The sequence below is a fragment of the Haliotis rubra genome, unplaced genomic scaffold (assembly GCF_003918875.1).
Source record: "Haliotis rubra isolate DU_JTF1 unplaced genomic scaffold, ASM391887v1 Scf185, whole genome shotgun sequence".
NCBI classification, from domain to species: Eukaryota; Metazoa; Mollusca; class Gastropoda; order Lepetellida; family Haliotidae; genus Haliotis; species Haliotis rubra.
The window spans coordinates 663,113-684,767 of NW_025765836.1; the positions used below are offsets into that span (position 1 = coordinate 663,113).

A 21,655-nucleotide genomic window follows, 5' to 3' on the forward strand; every position below is an offset into this window, starting at 1 on the left:
CATGACGTACATGTCAGGGAAGTCTTTGTCTCTGGTATCTAGGGGAGGGACATTGTTACGTAGGTAACCCTTCAACATACAAATAAGGTTCAAGGACAGTGACAAGATACCCTGCTACCGTCTATGTCAATGTTTGGTTTGAGTTCTGAGTATTTTCATGGGGAGTATATTTACAAATATTGACTAAGATTGACGCTAATAGTTCAGTAAATATATGCCCTTTTTTGACATTTCAAGAAACATTCATTGATCGTTTTCTTGTTAAGCTTCTTGGACTAACTGATTCCTTACTTTCATAGAAATCCTTATCATTAGATCCCTATCATCAACACAGTCTGTGATAGAGATCCCTATCATCAACACAATCCGTGATAGAGATCCCTATCATCAACACAATCTGTGATAGAGATCCCTATCATCAACACAATCTGTGATAGAGATCCCTATCATCAACACAATCTGTGATAGAGATCCCTATCATCAACACAATCTGTGATAGAGATCCCTATCATCAACACAATCTGTGATAGAGATCCCTATCATCATCACAATCTGTGATAGAGATCCCTATCATCAACACAATCTGTGATAGAGATCCCTATCATCAACACAATCTGTGATAGAGATCCCAATCATCAACACAATCTGTGATAGAGATCCCAATCATCAACACAATCTGTGATAGAGATCCCTATCATCAACACCCTGTGATAGAGATCCCTATCATCAACACAATCTGTGATAGAGATCCCTATCATCAACAAAATCTGTGATAGAGATCCCAATCATCATCACAATCTGTGATAGAGATCCCTATCATCAACACAATCTGTGATAGAGATCCCAATCATCAACACAATCTGTGATAGAGATCCCTATCATCAACACAATCTGTGATAGAGATCCCTATCATCAACACAGTCTGTGATAGAGATCCCTATCATCATCACAGTCTGTGATAGAGATCCATGTCATCAACACAATCTGTGATAGAGATCCCTATCATCATCACAATCTGTGATAGAGATCCCTATCATCAACACAATCTGTGATAGAGATCCCTATCATCAACACAATCTGTGATAGAGATCCCTATCATCATCACAATCTGTGATAGAGATCCCTATCATCAACACAATCTGTGATAGAGATCCCTATCATCAACACAATCTGTGATAGAGATCCATGTCATCAACACAATCTGTGATAGAGATCCCTATCATCAACACAATCTGTGATAGAGATCCCTATCATCAACACAATCTGTGATAGAGATCCATGTCATCAACACAATCTGTGATAGAGATCCCTATCATCATCACAATCTGTGATAGAGATCCCTATCATCATCACAATCTGTGATAGAGATCCCTATCATCAACACAATCTGGGATAGAGATCCATGTCATCAACACAATCTGTGATAGAGATCCCTATCATCAACACAATCTGGGATAGAGATCCCTATCATCAACACAATCTGTGATAGAGATCCCTATCATCAACACAATCTGGGATAGAGATCCATATCATCAACACAATCTGTGATAGAGATCCCTATCATCAACACAATCTGTGATAGAGATCCCTATCATCAACACAGTCTGTGATAGAGATCCCTATCATCATCACAATCTGTGATAGAGATCCCTATCATCAACACAATCTGTGATAGAGATCCCAATCATCAACACAATCTGTGATAGAGATCCCTATCATCAACACAATCTGTGATAGAGATCCCTATCATCAACACAATCTGTGATAGAGATCCCTATCATAAACACAATCTGTGATAGAGATCCCTATCATCAACACAATCTGTGATAGAGATCCCAATCATCAACACAATCTGTGATAGAGATCCCTATCATCAACACAATCTGTGATAGAGATCCCTATCATCAATCACAATCTGTGATAGAGATCCTATCATATCATCACAATCTGTGATAGAGATCCCTATCATAAACACAATCTGTGATAGAGATCCCTATCATCAACACAATCTGTGATAGAGATCCCTATCATCAACACAATACCACCTTATCATCACAGTTTGTCCGAGAGATGCTTATCGTCCCTAGTCTTGCATAAAGATCCTTATCATCAACACAGTGTGTAATAGAAATCCTTATCAACACGGTCAGTCATCGAGATGCACGTCACCAGCAGCATGTTTAGCAAGTTTTTATCTCATACCACCATCTGTATGTACTCTCTGTGTTTCAGTCTGTATGTACCCTCCATGTTTCAGTCTGTATGTACTCCCTGAGTTTCAATCTGTATGTACTCCCTGTGTTTCAGTCTGTATGTACTCCCTGAGTTTCAATCTGTATGTACCCTCCATGTTTCAGTCTGTATGTACTCCCTGAGTTTCAATCTGTATGTACCCTCCATGCTTCAATCTGTTTCAATCTGTATGTACTCCCTGAGTTTCAATCTGTATGTACCCTCCATGTTTCAGTCTGTATGTACTCCCTGAGTTTCAATCTGTATGTACCCTCCATGTTTCAGTCTGTATGTACTCCCTGAGTTTCAATCTGTATGTACCCTCCATGTTTCAGTCTGTATGTACTCTCTGTGTTTCAATCTGTATGTACGCTCTGTGTTTCAATCTGTATGTACCCGTCATGTTTTATTCTGTATGTACCCTCCTGTTTCAGTCGGGCCCACACCATCGTTGGCATCACGCTGCTTCAGAAGTTTGTCAACGCCGCTGGGGAGGAGACCACCAAGTCTGCTGTCATCAACCTGGTAGATCTCGCAGGAAGGTCAGTCTGTGGCCGGGATAGTTGAAGGCCATTTATCTCACGATGGATGATATGATTGATAGGGTATTGTTATTTGAAACATATTCATCATCTTTTCTGGAAGAAACTGAAATTTTTTGGTCAATTATTGAAGGTGCCACTCAGAGATTCCTTGGGTTACAGGGACAAAGACAAAATTTAGCCTTTATTCAAATTGAATATACCTCCATGTTTTGAAGCTCCTGGAAACATGGCAAAGAATGCCTCTGTTTTACTGCTGTGGTATTATGAGATATAAAGCAGTGCTGATCTTCTGATGTGGACCGGTAATTGCTAGCTGTCCAGGTTAAATCTTGTTGGAGACCATCTACCCACCAAATTAAACTCATATCATTAGATTAGTGTAAATTGGTCAAGTTACTTTTGTAAACGTTTAGCATAATATGTCTAGTATTTACTGTCATCCTCTTAAACACACATGTTTGCAGTTTTACTATGTAAAGGTATTACTACTTCCTGAAGCTCCTTAGTGAAGGGACCGCCTCCGTGGTGTAGTGGTTAGAGCATCCGCCCTGAGAGCGGAAGGTCGCGGGTTTGATCCCCGACTGCGTCATACCAAAAGACATTAAAATATGGTACTTGTTGGTCCCTGTCCTGCGCTCAGCATTAATGGGTACAACAAGGACTGGTCGGCTCGGAGTCAGTATAATGTGTCTGAGTGGGGTATTCATGCTTCACTGCGGCATGGTATCTCAGTGGGCTAGCACCATAAAACCAGCTTCAGACTGGGCTAGTACAAGCAGCCGCACATACACGTACACACGCATGCACATCGTCATATGAGCGAAATATTCTCAAGTACGACGTTAAACTCAATTTCACCTCACCTCACCTTAGTGAAGCTCTAGAATGTTACTGCCAGTACACACACCTACGTCTCAGAGAGTGTTTCATGAATGCTGAGGGATGTCAGTAGTCTTCCAGATTGTGTTAAACTGTCTCTTGAATGTATGTTTTCAAAGACCTGTTTTTGAAAATAATTTTGAAAAGCTAAAATTCTTAAAATTCCATTTGTTCAACCAGATGGTACAATGAAGTTTACAATATGTTTGACAGTATAACTTGAATATGGCTAAAAGAGATGTGAAACTGTTGAAATAGCCTGTATCTAACAAAGACAGGTGCAGAAATAACAGGTGCACAAACATCCTTTCCAAATTTTAACTAAATAAAAATACTTAATGTTTCACCTGTATTTAATTTATGATTTAAAAGCTGTGTTACATTACTTGGAAAATACCTGTAATTAGAAGAGCAATATTGATTATTTTCAGAACATAGCATGTTAGAATAGTATCCTAGTGCCGCTCATGATACAATACATATTTTGTAACCAAAATGATTGTGTTCATTTCTTGCTTTCATTTCTTGCTTTCTCTTCCAGTGAGAGGGCGGAGAGCACTGGTGCCACTGGCGACCGTCTCAAAGAGGGCGCCGCCATCAACCAATCTCTGTCATGTCTGGGAAACTGTATTGCTGCTCTGGCAGAGAAGAGCTCTGGAAAGAACACCAGAGGTATTATTTGTCTCCATTAAGAGATGTCAAGCTGGAAATGAATAATTTAGTATAGATAGTGGCAATATTGAAATATACGCAATTGTCATATTACATGTCACTTTACGTATAATATTGCATCTGTATGTTACAGTCTAGCAGGCATAAACACCATACTGGGAGAATAATTCCAGCGGTAACATGCTGGCACGAAAAGGGACATTTGAAGTTCTCTGAACCAACTTATGTCCTTAGTTGCTTGTGTGTTTCTATCTCATTCTGGCCATGATAGCACTCTGGATCACATAGATCCATCTCCTAATGTCAAGATAACATGCCATTATAGTACTGTTCAAAGAATACAACTAACTCACTCTTTGTGCTGCATCCTCAAGGGCAGATAACCATACATCAAGGGCATGTAACCCTTTCTTGGGGACCATTACTTCAATATGAACTTGTTTTAGTGATTGAATTGGAACTTTGACAGCACTTTAAATAATAGATAGTTATATCATGGTGTGTCAACTTATATGTAAAAGATGTTTAAAGTGCTAATGTTTTAAACTCTTTGGACAAACATGTAACTAAGGGTATGGAGGTGACAAACCACAGATAATTATCTGGGATTTGAACCCAGCCACAGCTGATTTACCAGGTAGCTAAGTGATGGCACTTTAACAGTGAATTATGGTTACTGAGATAAATTTAGTTGATCGCAATGTGAAGGTATTGCTGATACAGATAAATAAAGATAAAGCTACATACATCACAATGTAATGTCTGATACTTCTGGAAGGTAATTGTCTGTCATCTTGCTGCTGCAGTTCCGTACAGAGACTCTGTGTTGACAAAACTGCTGAAGAATGCCTTGGGAGGAAACAGCAAAACCATCATGGTAGGTGTCCCCAGAACTAGTTAATCATAACCTCTGTCTTAGAGTGCTGTCAGTCTAAGACAATACTTGGGATCATATACCTCTGTCTTAGAGTCCTGAACAGATTTCAAAAGCATTATGGCTTGCACTTTCACAAATGCAATTGTGCATATTGTATTCAAACTGCAATGCTAATGAGCCTAATGTACAACATTATAACATGGCCATATGTTAGTATAATTCAAAATCATCTGAAAGAACCTGTATTTTTTAGTCCTTACACACACTTGATTTGTTACCATGATTTTTGTTTAAAGACTTTTTCCTTTTTGCTTAAAAAATTCTGTTATCCAAACATTCGTATTTGACATATTCATCATGAATTAAACATCATGAATATATTAAGATATTCTTATACTGAAAATAAATTGGTATTACATGAATGTGTTTTCCATAATAATAAACCTAGCTGCCACTGACATTCTTTTCTAGAGTGACAGAAGGTATAAGGTTTTAAACTTGATATGAGGATAGAAGTGATGTTGATACGTAGCTGGTGATTGTGTATGTTCCTCTGTGTCCAGATTGCTGCCGTGAGCCCAGCTGACATCAACTATGATGAGTCTCTGTCCACACTTCGATATGGTAAGATGCATTACTGAATTTGTGAATGAGTGAGTTTAGTTTTACACTGCAGTTAGCAATATTCCAGCAATATCATGGCAGGGGACACCAGAAATGTTTCACACATTGTACGGGAATCGAACCCTGGTCTTCGTCGTGATGAGCAAACACTTTAACCACTTGTCATGGCGAAGGCCCGGGTTCGATTCCCCACATGGGTACAATGTGTGAAGCCCATTTCTAATGTTCCCTGCTGTGATGTTGCTAGAATATTGCTAAAAGCGACATAAAATCATACTCACTCACTCCAAAAACATAGTGCAATCTTAGGGTAAAAAAGTAGTTATTTTGGGTCAACCATATGTAGTTCAATACCGGTGTATGAAAGATTTCTGTAATTTAAACAGTTGATATTTGCAGTGGGCCAAAGAGGCATCTTACTTATCCTACCTCATACTTTCCCTTTCTAAAATTATTAACATGTTAATTATTCTGAGGAATTAATTGTTAAAGACAAGTCATTCATAAAAGCAGTTGTGGTACTTAATGTTCCATAAATGAGTTGGACTTAAACATTACAACCTTCCTAAATACAAGATAGATATCATTAGTATAAGTTTAACATGACCAGATATGTAATTGCCAAAGTAAGTTGGTATGACAATCATGTGAATGTCTATATCAGTATTTAAACAGCCAGTTTAAATGATGGTTCCTTAATGGCCATATTTTATATAACTGGGAATATATCTCCTATGTGCTGCATTAAATTTTATGAGTATGTAGTAGGATGTTAAAGATTTCTGTACAGCTTCTCGAAAAATCGTTTTACTAGATGTATAACCCTGTCTATAGACCTTTCATAGTGATATCTTAATCAGATGTCAAACATTATATGGCATTTAACTATGTCCTTCATTTGAAATTTTGTTACAATGTGGTGAGGTGCCATAGTAGCCTTATGCAACATGTTGTGCAGAGTTACATCCCTTCGCTGTGCCAGGATCCACCAATTTGACTGATAATGATACTTATCTTACCATAGCTTTGGTGAATGTTAGAACCAGTTGCATTAAAAGATTTCCTACCTCATCATAGCTGTCACAGTATAAATACACAAACACTGCTGATGAAGGCTCTTGTTAACAGTGTTTGCCTCTATGTCATATCAGCTGACCGAGCCAAGCAGATCAAAACAACTGCATCGGTCAATGAAGACCCGAACAGAGAAGCTGATCCGGGAACTGCAGGAGGAGAATGAGAAGCTAAAGGCTGCTCTGGCTGGCAATCCAAATGCCTTTGCCAAAGTTGGCGATGATGACGATGATGATGATGGTCTGACAGAAGAAGGTAGGCATGTTTTCTAAAATCTTGAAGAAAGTTGTCAGGCCATGAAAATTTGACAAAGTGGAAAGAATGGCATTAATTGAACATAGAACTAGCCATACGCTAGTTTTGTCTAGAGAGACAGTTTGAGCACTTGGCCAGATCTACTAAAAGATGTTAAAAAATGGTTCTTGTTTTTGCACTGCCTGGCCCTCTGCATTAAAGGGGATGGAAGAAATACTTGCTAGCAACCACTGTAAAGCGAGGGGTACAATGAGATGCACACACATCTGTTAATGTGTATTCACAATGGGAATTTTACCAAATTTATGTGCTTCTAGCCTGTGATACAAAACAAAATTCTCTCTGAGATATAAAGTATTATTCTATTCTTTTGTTTGTTTATTTCTTCCTTGTTTAACGCCACACTCAGAAATATTTGAGCTTTATGGCGGCAGTCTGTAAATAAACGAGTCTGCACCAGACAATCCAGTGATCATCAGCATGAGCATTGATCTGGGCAATTGGGATGTGATGACATGTGTCAACCAAGTCAGCGAGCCTGACCACAAAATCTCGTTCTCAATTCTTTTCTATGCTTATTGCTTTATATGTGAAATAATCATAAAGGCACTAAACTATATCTCATGTTGCCTCTAGCAGATCATTTAGAGATGGTCTGCACACAGGTTTCTACATTTATAACTTCAGAAACACAAAAACAAATCAACTGAAGTGAATCATATAAATATATACATCAAAGGGTACATATTAGTGCTGGGAATTGGTCAAAATCTCATAATTGATGATTGGTTCATAACAACCGATCAATCATCAAAAATAATTGGTTGGCGTCATTTATTAAATTTTCCTGATTATTTTTGTTAATGGACAAAAAAAATAAAGAAAAAAACCCTGTAGTTCTTTGGTGTTTTTGCAAATTGCACAAAAGGCATTGGCAAATTTCACATCTTTAAAGGATGACTAGTAGGTTAGGAACATTAATTTCTTGGAGTCTTGAAGATAAATTCAATAATGACTTGGAACGAGCTTGTAGTGGTCATGAAATGTAACAGACAAAACCAACCTTGTGAAAAATATTGTTAATGCAAACAAGTGTTCCAGAATTGTTTGTGTTCGATTATGAGAAAACCTGATCGATTGCTTGGTCGTTTAGTCACTGTGACAAATCTTCGATTATTTCAATTAATCGGACCACCACTAATACATATGTATTCATTATTGCTGATAAATCTGTTTATAACAATGTTGAACAGTGACATTGTTCCATGCAATGAAGCAGCACAAGTCCTGCCATGCTGTATATATATTTAACAATTGGTCTCTAGAATACCATCCAAAGATTATAAGGAAGTATTTATATAGAAGTGTAAGGAAGATTGCAAGATGACATTTTGAGAGATTATGCAATGTTTCTTTACTTTTTGTTCAGAGAGAAAGAAGGAGTATGAGAGTATAATGGAAGAGAACGCTCGTCAAGTGGAGGAGATGAAGAAGACTTTTGAGGAAAAACTAGCTTTGGCCAGAGAGCAAAGTGGGGTAGGTGTACAGAATATAGTACTGGCCAGAAAGATATCCCTGGATTAGGTTAGAGAAGGTAGTTCTTGCTACAGTGCAGTCTCAGGAAGGTGTGCAGAATCTAGTGCATGATAGAGAGGACTGTGGCATTGGTGTACACTTGTACGAATGAGTGAGTGACAGTGAGTAGTTGAAGCGCTCTTGGGAATTAGTATAGAGCCAAGTCTGTTCATAGTTACAAGAACTGGGTTTAACGTCGTGCTTGAGAATATTTCGCTCACGACGTGCATGCGTGTGTATGTGTATGTGCGGCTGCTTGTACTAGCCCAGATTGAAGCTGGTTTTATGGTGCTAGCCCACTGAGAAACCATGCCGCAGTGAAGCATGAATACCCCACTAAGACACATTATACTGACTCTGAGCCGACCAGTCCTAGTTTTTGTTGTTGTACCCAGTAATGCCGAACGCCAGGCAGGGACCAACAAGTACCATATTTTAACGTCTTTTGGCATGATGCAGTCGGGGATCGAACCCGAGACCTTCCGCTCTCCGGGCGGACGCTCAAACCACTGCACAACGGAGGCAGTCGGAAATTGGTACAGAGACTTGGTACAAGGACGTGTTGAACATTCTGCTGGGTATATACTGAAACTGGGTAGTGATTAGTGCAAGTCTGGGAAACAGGAACTTGGTACAGAGACTTGGTACAAGGAAGTGTTGAACATTCTGCTGGGTATATACTGAAACTGGGTAGTGATTAGTGCAATCTGGGAAACAGGAACTTGGTACAGAGACTTGGTACAAGGCCGTGTTGAACATTCTGCTGGGTATATACTGAAACTGGGTAGTGATTAGTGCAAGTCTGGGAAACACAGGAACTTTAAGTACAGAGACATGTTATACATTACGTATCTGTCTGACTGTTCATTCAATGATATAACTCCCCATTGTTTCAGACGGGCCAGGGTAATATTGCTGAAATTATGGAGAAGAAGAAGACAATTCCCCACCTCTCCAACCTGAACCCCGACCCCCAGCTAACTGGACACATAGTGTCATTCCTTGACAGTGCCAGGAAAACGGTCGGGAAGAAAGACTGCGACTTGGTCGTCATGGGCCCAAGGTGAGGATTGTACACAGCAAATATGATTCTAAATATGCTGATCCAGTGAATACTTTTAAAGCTGTAGTCAGCAATATCATAGCTATATGGAGGAGACCTTTAAATAGTCACTTGGGGCAAGCTTAGTCAGTACTCAAACATACACTGTTGGTCGGTTGGTTTGTTATCCCCCCGGCATGTAATCCCCCATTACATGCAGGGGGATATAGTCGACGCCTCGTCCGTCTGTCCATCCGTCCGTCTGTCCGTACGTAATCATTTTGTTTCCAGAGTATAACTCAAAAACCGTTAAATATTTTTCAACAAAAAGTGGTAGATATATCAAACAGAACCTAAGGTGGTGCCTATTGCTATTTACAGATTTTTGTCATTTTTATTTTTCTCGGTTTCCATGGAAACGTTTTGGACTTTGTCTTAAAGGGGGGATGGGCTTCGTTTCCGGAGCATAACTCAAAAACTTCTAAATATCTTTCAGCAAAATTTGGCAGATATATGAGACACATCTTGAAGTGGTGCCTTTTGCTATTTACAGATTTTTGTCATTTATATATTTTTTTATTTCCATGGAAACGATTCAGACTTAGTCTCAAAAGGGAGGGGTAGGTTTCGTTTCCGGAGCACAACTCGAAAACTTCTTAATATCTTTCAGCAAAACTTGGCAGATATGTGAGGCAGATCCCAAAGTGGTGCCTTTTGCTATTTGCAGATTTTTGTGATTTATTATTTTCTCGGTTTCCATGGAAACGATTAGGACTTAGTCCTAAAAGGGAGGGGTGGGCTTCATTTCCGGTGCACAACTCGAAAAGCGTTCGGTATCTTTCTTTCAACAGAACTTGGCAGATATATTAGGCAAATTTTGAAATGGTGCCTTTTGCTATTCACAGATTTTTGGCATTTATATTTCTCATGATTTCCATGGAAACGATTTGGACTTAGTTTAAAAAAAGTCAAGCTGGACTTTTAGTACCGGTTACTATCAGATGATTTGTTCTTTCAAATATGTGGGGGTCGGGGGAATATGTCATCTTCTGATGACTCTTGTTTAACCTTACTCGCAGCAATATTACAGCTATACAGCGACAGGCTGTAAATAATCGAGTCTGGACCAGACAATCCAGTGATCAACAATATGAACATCGATCTACACAGTTGGGATTTGATGACATGTGTCAACCAAGTCAGCGAGCCTGACCATCAAATCCCATGGGTTGATGAAGACAATTCTAATCCAGATCTTCACAGGTCTCAAAAACATCCACACAATCAGGATCGTTACTTTTCTATTCCTACTAGGCAACTTTTACAAATAGATGGGATATGAGGGACATAATCCATCCCCGAATCCTTTTTGGGATTTTAAATAGTGAAGGAACATGAGTGTTGCAATGCCCTCAGGAATCACAGTGTGTTTTTCAGAGTTGTGTCTCTTTGCTCCCCAGGATGCACTGTCACTGTTTTAAATAAAGTATTCAACAACTGATATTCATTGTCTCTCAGGACCTTTGCTCATTTTGTATTCCCTCCCACACTATGTAGACAAACTGATGAAACTAACTGCTTAATGCTGCTTTGTGTGATATTAATCACCAACACATCCCTCAAACTCTATTTTCAGATAAAATAGTTTGTAACATAGCTCTGTCATCGTATCACATGGAGACAATCATTGGATTGTCTGGTCCAGACTCAATTTGTTTACAAACAGCATTGTACAGCTGTAACACTGCTGAAAAATAACACTGCTGAAAGAAATATGCTGTATATATACTCATGATATAGTCACAAATGTACAATCGACTCTTTCAGCAGAGATTTCTTATGGATTTTGAAAGAGTTTTGTCGAATCTTTTGGGTATTATTCAGGCTAATTGTCTTGAGACGCTACATTTCTTGTTTCTGTCATAACTGGTCTGACATGATTACTATTCTGACACAGAAAAACAGTGTATGTAACTCATCGTAAGGCGATGGTGGGATCTTTGACAGCGCTTAATATTGACATCTCATTGACTCGACTGTTGTGTACAAGTAATATCACTCGCAATGATGTTCAGAATGTCATTCTTGCTTACATTAAAGCGTGTGGCAGCTTAACTACTTTATAAAAGTGTATAAACTTAGCAAACCTTTATGATGGGCAAGGTGTAAATGGGCCCAGTTGCCCGAACACCTATCAAACTTTCAATTATCTATCTATCTAAGTGGGCTAGACGAATGACTTTGTGTGCTGGTGATAGGTGCTGTCTGTTCTGTCATAAAAGTACAATGTTTCAATTCTACCAGAATGATAATGCTACTACACTGACAAAGAGATACAGTATCACATTTCTTGCAGACAACAACACTGTTTCTGTTTTAAGATATGGCTCTATGTTGCTATTCTGACAGTGACAATATTACATTTACCACATAGCTGGCCATGTTGATATCTTGTCTGAAAGCAACAGTGTTGCTGTTATAACATGTGTAAAACTGTGATGCAGAATTGGTGACCTGCATGCAGTCATCACTGAGGAAGGAGGATCATTCCATATAGAGCCAGCCAGTATAGACTTCAAGACTGTCAGGAATGGTAACATCATTGGCGGCAAGGTGGCTCTCAAACACAATGACAGGTATGAGATTATGGCTGTTATTCTCTAGCTCTGACAACGCTTGGGTTTCTGTACAGCCATCTTGCAATGAAATTGACAAGTGTCCAGGATTAATAGCATTATCAAAGAAGTCATTAAACCGCTTAAATACCACACATTATAGTCATGATTGAAATTCACAAAACGTTTATGAAACGAAAGTACTGATGACAGTATTACAAATAGCATTGTAAATGCATCAATGTAGCCATTTAAGATAATCATGATGAGTTCATTTAGACACTGAATGAATTTGTCCATTAACAATTCAGTTGATTCATTTGTTATTTGAAAGATGTTTCAAGAATAGGAAGACACTGCCAATTAGCCTGAGACAGTCCCCCTTTAAATACCAATCCATCCCAACTGTTCACACTGATGCTGCCTTGCCTGGTAGTGCTAACTATGCCCATATGTCCACAGACTGAGGTTTGGCAGCACCATGTACTTTGTGTACATCAACCCCAAGGAGAGAGATGCGTCCAAGGAGCAGTTCCCCGAGGTGACGTACGAGTCAGCCCAGGAGGAGGCAGCGTCTAAGTGGGGCTTCGACATGGACTCTTCCAACAAAACTAGAGGTGATCATGATACTTGATGTGACAAACAGTAAATAACTCTGTACATTTGTCCATCAACTTTAGGGATGTCAAATAAACCTTCCAAAAGGTTCCTTAACTTGAATCATAATATATACTCAACAAAAAAACTTAAGGACCACCCCAATATAATATGAGGTGAGGTGAAATTGGGTTTAACGTCGTGCTTGAGAATATTTCGCTCATATGACGACGTGCATGCGTGTGCATGTGTATGTGCAGCTGCTTGTACTAGCCCAGATTGAAGCTGGTTTTATAGTGCTAGCCCACTGAGATACCATGCCGCAGTGAAGCATGAATACCCCACTCAGACACATTATACTGACTCCGAGCCGACCAGTCCTTGTTGTACCCATTAATGCCGAGCGCCAGGCAGGGACCAACAAGTACCATATTTTAACGTCTTTTGGTATGACACGGCCGGGGATCGAACCCGCGACCTCTCTCGGGACGCTCTAACCACTACACCACGGAGGCGGTCGGATCATAATATGAACTATTAAATACTTTGATATTAAAAATTGGGGGGGTCTGTAACTTTTTTTGTTGAGTATATGATGAAAAGAATTAATCTTTGGAGAGTCAGGGTTTTTGGATGAAAGTTTCTAGATTAGCAGCATTTTGCTGCATATACCTCCAGAAATATCTCACCAATTCATGTCCCTGGTTAGGCTTCATGCTAGAAGTGAGATGTAGATGTGAATGTTTGTCTCCATCTGCCTCCAGATGAAGCCTTGTTGAAGGAAGACATGATAGAGCTGATGCCAAGTGTGGAGGAATGTAACTCCATCAGTGAAGAGCTCGACAAAAAGATGAAGTTTGAACTCATGATTGTCTCCCCTGAAGCAAGAGGTCAACTCAAAGGTCGTACAGAGGTGGGTATATACATATTGACATATATAAAGAAGCAAGATATGTACTGATAGGATGTTGACTTGATTATTTTCAAAATAATGATTTTGATTCCCAACATTACAATAATGATTTTGAAGCTGTGGTGTCCCTGCGAAGGTCGTATTTAGAATTGGTCTTCAGTAACCCATGCTTGTCGTAAGAGGTGACTTAACGTGTTTGGGTGGTCAGGCTCACTGACTTACTGACACGTCATTGTATACTAATTGCGTAGATGGATGCTCATGCTGTTGATCACTCAGTTATCTGGTCGAGACTCGATTATTTACAAACCTTCGCCATATAGCTGGAATAGTGCTGAGTGTGGCATTAGACAACAACCAAACAAGCTGTGGAGTAACTTGATTCTGATTCTGTGGGTAGGTGATGATCAAAGTGGTGAATCTGGAGACGAAGCATGAGTGGATCTGGCCACGGGAGAAGTTCCTCAACAGGAAGTTCCTCATGCAGGAGATGTATGAGAACTTCCAGGATGGAGAAGAGAACTGGGATGTTCCTCAGGTGAGTTGAGGTTCTAGTCACATGGCACGTTCTTTTCCCCAGTGAGTGTGGAAGACCTTAAAAGGAAGGTTTAATTTCCAGTAGAATGTGTGAAGGTTAGATGCCAAAATGAGCGTGGAAGGCCTTTCGTTAGTGGCATGTTTAATTCCCCAAACCAATTTGAAAGGCCTTCGATTAAATGTTAAATCTTCCAATACATCGTGGAAAGTCTTACATTGAACTTTCCCCAAATAGTTTGGAAGGTCTTAGACTAAGTTAGAGGTAATATATTGAAATTTGCAAAAGAGTGTAGAAGGCCTTTATGGAGTGGTAAATTCCCCTAAGGGTGATGGATGATTTATTTTCTCCAAAGGAGCTTGGTGACCTTACATGCATTGATAAACTGCCACAAAGAGCATGGCATGACTTTGATGTGTTTCTATATCAACCCAGGGTGCACAGAGGACCACAGATGAATAGTTAAAGATGTTAAATGATGCTAAGGAAGTCTTTCATAGAGTGTTATTCTCTCCAGAGGGACCCGTGAAATTTTGGTTTAGAATTGGTCTTCAGCAACCCATGCTTGTTGTAAGAGGCTACTAACAGGATTGGGTGGTCAGGCTCACTGACTTGGTTGACACATGTCATGGCATCCCAATTTTGTAGATCAATGCTCATGCTGTTGATCACTGGATTGTCTGGTCTATGCTTGATTACAGCCACCATATAGCTGGAATGTTGCTGAGAGTGGTGTTAAACATCAACCAACCAATGATCCGTCCAGAGGAGCATGGGAGGACTCAGGGATGAGGCCTCAGGGATGAGGGCTCTATTGTTGGTGTTGAGGGGAGAGGGGCCTCAGTGGACAGTGGGGGATATACTGAGGTAGTGGTGGTGGGTTCTATTGTTGGTGGCCACTGAGGGTTGTGGGTGGTGTTGTCATACTGAGGGCTGCTTTGTAGGAAGGTTGTATGTAGGGTGGATACTTAGGACTGATTTTGAGGGTACTGTTTTGGTGCTAATGGTGTTGAGGGTCGGGTCTTTCATGGTATTGCGGATATTTTACTTGTTGGTACTGAGGGTGATTGTGTGACACATGGGGTGGTGGTGTGATGCTGGTCGTGTCTGTGTGACACTGTGGGTGGTTGTGTGACAAATGGGGTGGTGGTGTGATGCTGGTCGTGGCTGTGTGACACTGAGGGTGGTTGTGTGACACATGGGGTGGTGGTGTGATGCTGGTCGTGGCTGTGACACAGTGGGTGGTTGTGTGACACATGGTGTGGTGGTGTGATGCTGGTCGTGGCTGTGTGACACAGTGGGTGGTTGTGTGACACATGGTGTGGTGGTGTGATGCTGGTCGTGGCTGTGACACAGTGGGTGGTTGTGTGACACATGGTGTGGTGGTGTGATGCTGGTTGTGGTTGTGTGACACTGAGGGTGGTTGTGTGACACATGGGGTGGTGGTGTGATGCTGGTCGTGGCTGTGTGACACATGGGGTTGTGGTGTGATGCTGGTTGTGGCTGTGTGACACTGTGGGTGGTTGTGTGGCACGGACGGTGGTTGTGTGACACATGGGGATGTGGTGTGACGCTGGTCGTGGCTGTGTGACACATGGGGTGGTGGTTTGATGCGGGTCGTGGGACCCTGTGTGACACTGAGGGTGGTTGTGTGACACTGGTCGTGGCTGTGTGACACTGAGGGTGGTTGTGTGACACTGGTCGTGGCTGTGTGACACTGAGGGTGGTTGTGTGACACTGGTCGTGGCTGTGTGACACTGAGGGTGGTTGTGTGACACTGGTCGTGGCTGTGTGACACAGAGGGTGGCGTTGCAGGTGTTTACTGAAGTGTTGTGATGCTGATATGAACATTGTTGGTCCTGAATGATTGAGGGGTGTCACATGACTCCAGTAAACAGGATGGGATGTTGGTACATTCAAGTGGCAGGTCAGTCAGTATGCTCTGTCCAATTCAAGTACTCATTCTGTGAGAAAATTATTCTACGCTGGGCATGTTTTTATGTAATGATTATGTAGTTTATTTTGTTTTTCTTACAGGATCAAAAGGTATTTCTTAAAGCAGAGAGTATAACAGAAGTCCTTAATTAGCATTTCATCATTTACTACTTGGTAGAAATCTAGCTATTCTTTCATCTAATTCATTAATCCATTCTCATCAAGTTTCTTTTGACCATGTCTTCTTGTGTTTTGTCATTTTGTAAGTATCATTTCTACACACAAACATGTTCAACAATTTAAAATATGTCTCTGATGTATTTATGGACAAGAGCAGTCTTGTTGCGTTTATTATATGTTATCAATATTTGTTTTAAAATGTGAGCTTTTTATGGGGAAAAAGATGGTTAATTACAACAGTATAACTTGCAATGTATGTGTTTTTTGCATGCAATTTATGGTGTATTTTTATAAATATTTATTCTCTTCCTTGCTTAATGTCATGTGGCATCTCATGTTTCAGTATTGTTCTTTATCCTTTTGGTCGTGAAAAAATATTTGAGAGAAGAAAATAATTAACATGTATATCAGGAAAAATCCCTATTAATGTTTTCAACTGTATTGTTAGATGGTTGTAAACGTGCTTCCAGTCATGTGTCATCTTGTATATACTGTTTACTGTTTCATGCTAATGTTGTTTAATAATTATTGAGGGGTGGTGGGGTAGTGCAGTGGTTAAAGCGTTCGCTCGTCACGCCGAAGACCCGGGTTCGATTCCCTACATGGGTACAATGTGTGAAGCCCATTTCTGGTGTCCCCCTCCGTGATATAGCTGGAATATTGCTAAAAGTGGCTTAAACTAAACTCACTCACTCACTAATAATTATTGGAGGGACAATAAGTTTTGTTTATTAATTATTAGAGGGATAATATTTTTTTCTTATTATACATTGGTGGTATAATATTATTTGTTTATTAATCATTGGAGGGATACTGTGTTTTGTTTATAAATTATTGGTGGGAAATTATGTTTTGTTTATTAAGTATTGGAGTAATAATATGCTTTGCTTATAAATTATTGGAAGGAAAATATGTTTTGTGTATTAATCATTTGTGGTATAATATGTTTTGTGAATAAAGTCCCCAATCAACTCCCAATGTCATCTCCTGATCGTTAATCATCTTCACAATCCCAAAAACAATGTCATGGTGAAATCAACTCCCCAATCACCTTTACAATCCTAAATCAACTCCCCAATCTCCAGTTGATTTACAGTCACTCAACCCTACTTCCATATGTTATTACAGTATAGACAAATGTCATTCAGTTAGGTCTAACTATCACACACTAAAACATTGCTTGTATAGATGTAGAGTATGGTACACTAAATTAATTAACATGCGTTAACCACAATGTGGATTTCTCAGATGCCTTAAATACACACAGAAGCTTTTAGTTTTTAATACACTTAAAGCTATTCTTCTTATTTTTCGGACCGCCTCCGTGGTGTAGTGGTTAGAGCGTCCGCCCAGAGAGCGGAAGGTCGCAGGTTCGATCCCCGACCGCGTCATACCTAAAAGACGTTAAAATATGGTACTTGTTGGTCCCTGCCTGGCGCTCGGCATTAATGGGTACAACAAGGTCTGGTTGACGTTAAACCAGATTTCAACTCACCTCTCCTTCTTATTTTTCGTTCACTGCAAACTTGAAATTTAAATTATAACAGTGATTGCTTTTTTAATAAATATTGATCTTTGTATTTGAATATTATCATTTTAAAACTTTTTTGATAGACGAACAACCTACAAAATTTCAAATATTAACATTTTCATTTCATTTCCTTTTAAGATTTATCACTGTAAAAATAATTTGATTTGACTTTTTTCATATTTTTATCAGAATCTGTTTCATTTTGGTATTATTGTTTCCTAGGAAAGGGATCCATTCGAGGATGACTATGAGGCCGAGTTCCATATTGGCAGCGTCAAGCTTTGGCTGCAATCACTGGGATACTTGGTGAGTTTCTCTGTGAGTTAGGTGAGTTAATTTAACGTCACATCGGCAATATTTCACCCATATCGTGGCGTGAGTTTCCCTCCTGCATCACTACTGTCATCATTGAGCACATACATAACTGTATACAACGTAACAATGTCAAATGACACTTGGCACTGGTCTTAATATAAGGCCAGACCAATTTTATTTCTTGTATTACGGATTTTTGTCCTCACAAAACCTAAAGGCAGGAGGGAAAAAAAAAAAAATAAAATCTCCAGTCAAAGTAGTATTCCTCCTAAATACTCAAAGTATTTTACTTTTGGGAATCTATGAAGTGTATGTGTCTAAAAACAAATTTCTTGTATGTTTACATGTTTGGCCAATGAAAACATCAGGATTTTATTTTTTGAGTGGGGAATTTTATTTATTTAATTTTTTTATTCTTGAAAAAATATGACAGGCAGATCTGTAAAACAAGAAATAAAATTGGTCTGGCCTAATAGTTTTTGACAACTTGTTATTTAAAATGTGTCAGGAAGTATTCAGCAGTATGAAAATATGAAACAAATTGGTCATACAGTTCCTGTTGTTGGGATGAAGGACCATGTGTTCAATGGTTGTAAGAAGAACTGACAAGGTGCAGGTGATAACACCGTGTCACCTGAGTGGATTGAAATCATTTCTGCATTTTGAAACAATGAATTCTTGGTTTCAGATCGATATAGAGGAACAGCTGGAGGTCACCGACTTCAAGGGACAGGAAGTCGGACTACTAAATGTAAGTTTGTATCTGCATTCAGACCGTGAAACACAAATTTTAAAAATCACATGCAAGCAATAGCTAATAGTTTTTAGCAAAAGTCTTGATTTCTAGAGAAAAGGAAATAATGTTTTTTCATTTCAGAGACTAAATGCTTGTCTAATGCTAAGTGTCCAATGTAGAAGTAATTCTTCCTGTTTCTCACTGCCCACAGTGTTTTCATCAATTGGCATCATTTGTTGTTTGACTACAAGAGTTGTCTCCCTTGTTGATTTCAAACGTAGTGTCTTGTAACCATTCATGAAAAGAAGTTCATTTTTGGAATAAGCTTTATCAGAATGTAAAGATTTATTAAATATCAAATATGTTTTGGTTTGTCGTCATGCCCTCCCCCCTTTCATTATCCCTGATTACAACTGGTCCTCCAGCACCCGTGGCTCGTCATAAGGGGTGACTTTAAGGATCAGATGGTTTGGTGACATATGGTATCATGTCATCATGCCCCAGTGGCATGTCTTCTTGCTCTTATCATTAACCACTGGTTTGTGTGCTTCAGACTCAGATATTTACAGACTGCACTCACTCAGTTGGAGTATTGCTGAATGCTGTATTAGATAGAACAAATCATGCCAAGGTGTCTTGTGAAAAAATGGTCATACTGTCAAACGCAGGACCATATGTCTAACATGTTGCTGCCATCCATCAGAAGATTACCTTTACAGCACATATCTTATATCATTGGGGCGGTGGGGTAGTCTAGTGGTTAAAGCGTTGACTTGTCACGCCGAAGACCCGGGTTCCAATCCCCACATGGGTACAATGAGTGAAGCCCATTTCTGGTGTCCCCCGCCGTGATATTGCTGGAATATTGCTAAAAGCGGCGTAAAACCAATCTCAGTCAGTCAGTCTTATATCATTGCATCTTGGTAATGATAGACTGCAACATTTGCCAACACCATCAGTCAATAAGGGATATATTATGTGAGTTTCACTGAGCGCAGTAGTGCAGTGGTAAGGCATCCGCCTATCACGCTGAAGGCCGGGTTCGATCCCCTGTGGAGGCACCTAGGTTTGGGTCCCGAGGTGGGCACATATCTGTAGTATCCTTGGACAAGATACTTAGATCCACATTGTCTCAGTTCACCCTGCTGTAAAATGGGTACCCGTGAGGATGTGCTGGCAATGTGAGTGTTTAGTTCATTTCGCTAACAGGCAGCATGGCTGTATGATCCCCAGGGAGTTGAAGAAGTATCGGAAAGTACGACAGTGTCCTATGACTGGGGATAATAATGTACGTAGCGCCGTGAGCAATGTGCCAGTATATGAGCGCCATATAAGCGTACTATTACTATTACTATTACACACTCACTAACTCACTGATTCCCTCACTCACGCTGTCCATCAACAGGTGGTTGTGTCTCCGTGTGACAAGAAGGGCAAACCCTTGAAGGAGGACACGTATGTGGACAACCCCTTGGAACTAAAGGGCAAAGATCTCTCCTTCAATCTTCAGATCAACAGTGCCAGAGGTCTCCCAAACAAGTTCACTGTGAGTAGCATCAGTAGATGGGCAATAAGTAATAAATAATGACAGTACCCCCTTGAAGGTCATCCCTACTGTGTATCCTTTTGATCTGTTGATTGTTAAAGGGACAATTCTCTGGGACTGGTTGGTACTGACTAACATGATTAGGTGGTCAGGCTCGCTGACTTGGTTGAAACATGTCATTATATCCCAATTGCGCAGATCGATGCTCATGCTGTTGATCACTGGATTGTCTGGTCCAGACATAATTATTTACAGACCAAGGCAAATAGCTGAAATATCACTGAATGCGGCCTGGGTACCTGGACGATGTCCCACAATTCTTGACTTACAAATAGTAGCCCAGGCTCACGTCATGCACAGTTGCATCTCCCGGCAAATTGTCTCATGGCAGCTGATGAGTCAGGTTGCAGTGTAAGACTGCTGGGTTGAAGCCATAGACCAGTGCCCTCTAAATGAGTGATGCTGTGTTGCAGGATGTGTATGCTAAGTACACGGTGTACATGGATGAGGAGTACACCAACACCAGCAAGGTATGCGGCACCGCCAACCCAGACTGGAAACACAAGAAACAGTTCAACTTCACAGCCGTTGATGAAGCTGTAAGTTATCTCATTTATTTCATTTTGTAGACCACTTGAACTTAAAATGTTATGTGAGCTTATTTCTGTTGACATTGTTTTCCTATATTGACAAACTTTATGGATAACAACTTCTATTAATTTGGTGGGTGCAATGTTTTGACACAGATTCTTGTACCGTTGTCAAGCAGATGGCATTTTCCTGTTCATCGATCCATACATTATACAATTCTATATTGCTAACACCTCCTCTAAACCATGTGGCCTATCGAGTTGAAACTTTCTTGGATAATTCCAGTTATGTCTCTTAACCTGCCCACATTCTCCACCCAAGACATGTAACCATGACACCCAATTAAACATTGCCATTTCTTTATGAAATAATAAGCAGGAAATATT

General features: G+C 39.9%; 1 protein-coding gene across 1 annotated transcript in view; it reads left to right on the forward strand.

Moving 5' to 3' along the window:
* The window catches only part of LOC124273850 (kinesin-like protein KIF28P), a 53,847-nt gene that overhangs the window by 21,952 nt on the left and 10,240 nt on the right, over window positions 1-21,655 (forward strand). The window contains 17 exon segments of the mRNA XM_046709162.1: window positions 2,667-2,774; window positions 4,198-4,328; window positions 5,135-5,205; window positions 5,769-5,829; window positions 6,981-7,030; window positions 7,032-7,158; window positions 8,588-8,694; window positions 9,630-9,796; window positions 12,280-12,411; window positions 12,853-13,007; window positions 13,752-13,900; window positions 14,301-14,438; window positions 16,473-16,481; window positions 18,304-18,387; window positions 19,085-19,147; window positions 20,538-20,678; window positions 21,152-21,277. Of these exon segments, the coding sequence (XP_046565118.1) occupies window positions 2,667-2,774; window positions 4,198-4,328; window positions 5,135-5,205; window positions 5,769-5,829; window positions 6,981-7,030; window positions 7,032-7,158; window positions 8,588-8,694; window positions 9,630-9,796; window positions 12,280-12,411; window positions 12,853-13,007; window positions 13,752-13,900; window positions 14,301-14,438; window positions 16,473-16,481; window positions 18,304-18,387; window positions 19,085-19,147; window positions 20,538-20,678; window positions 21,152-21,277 (1,819 nt within the window).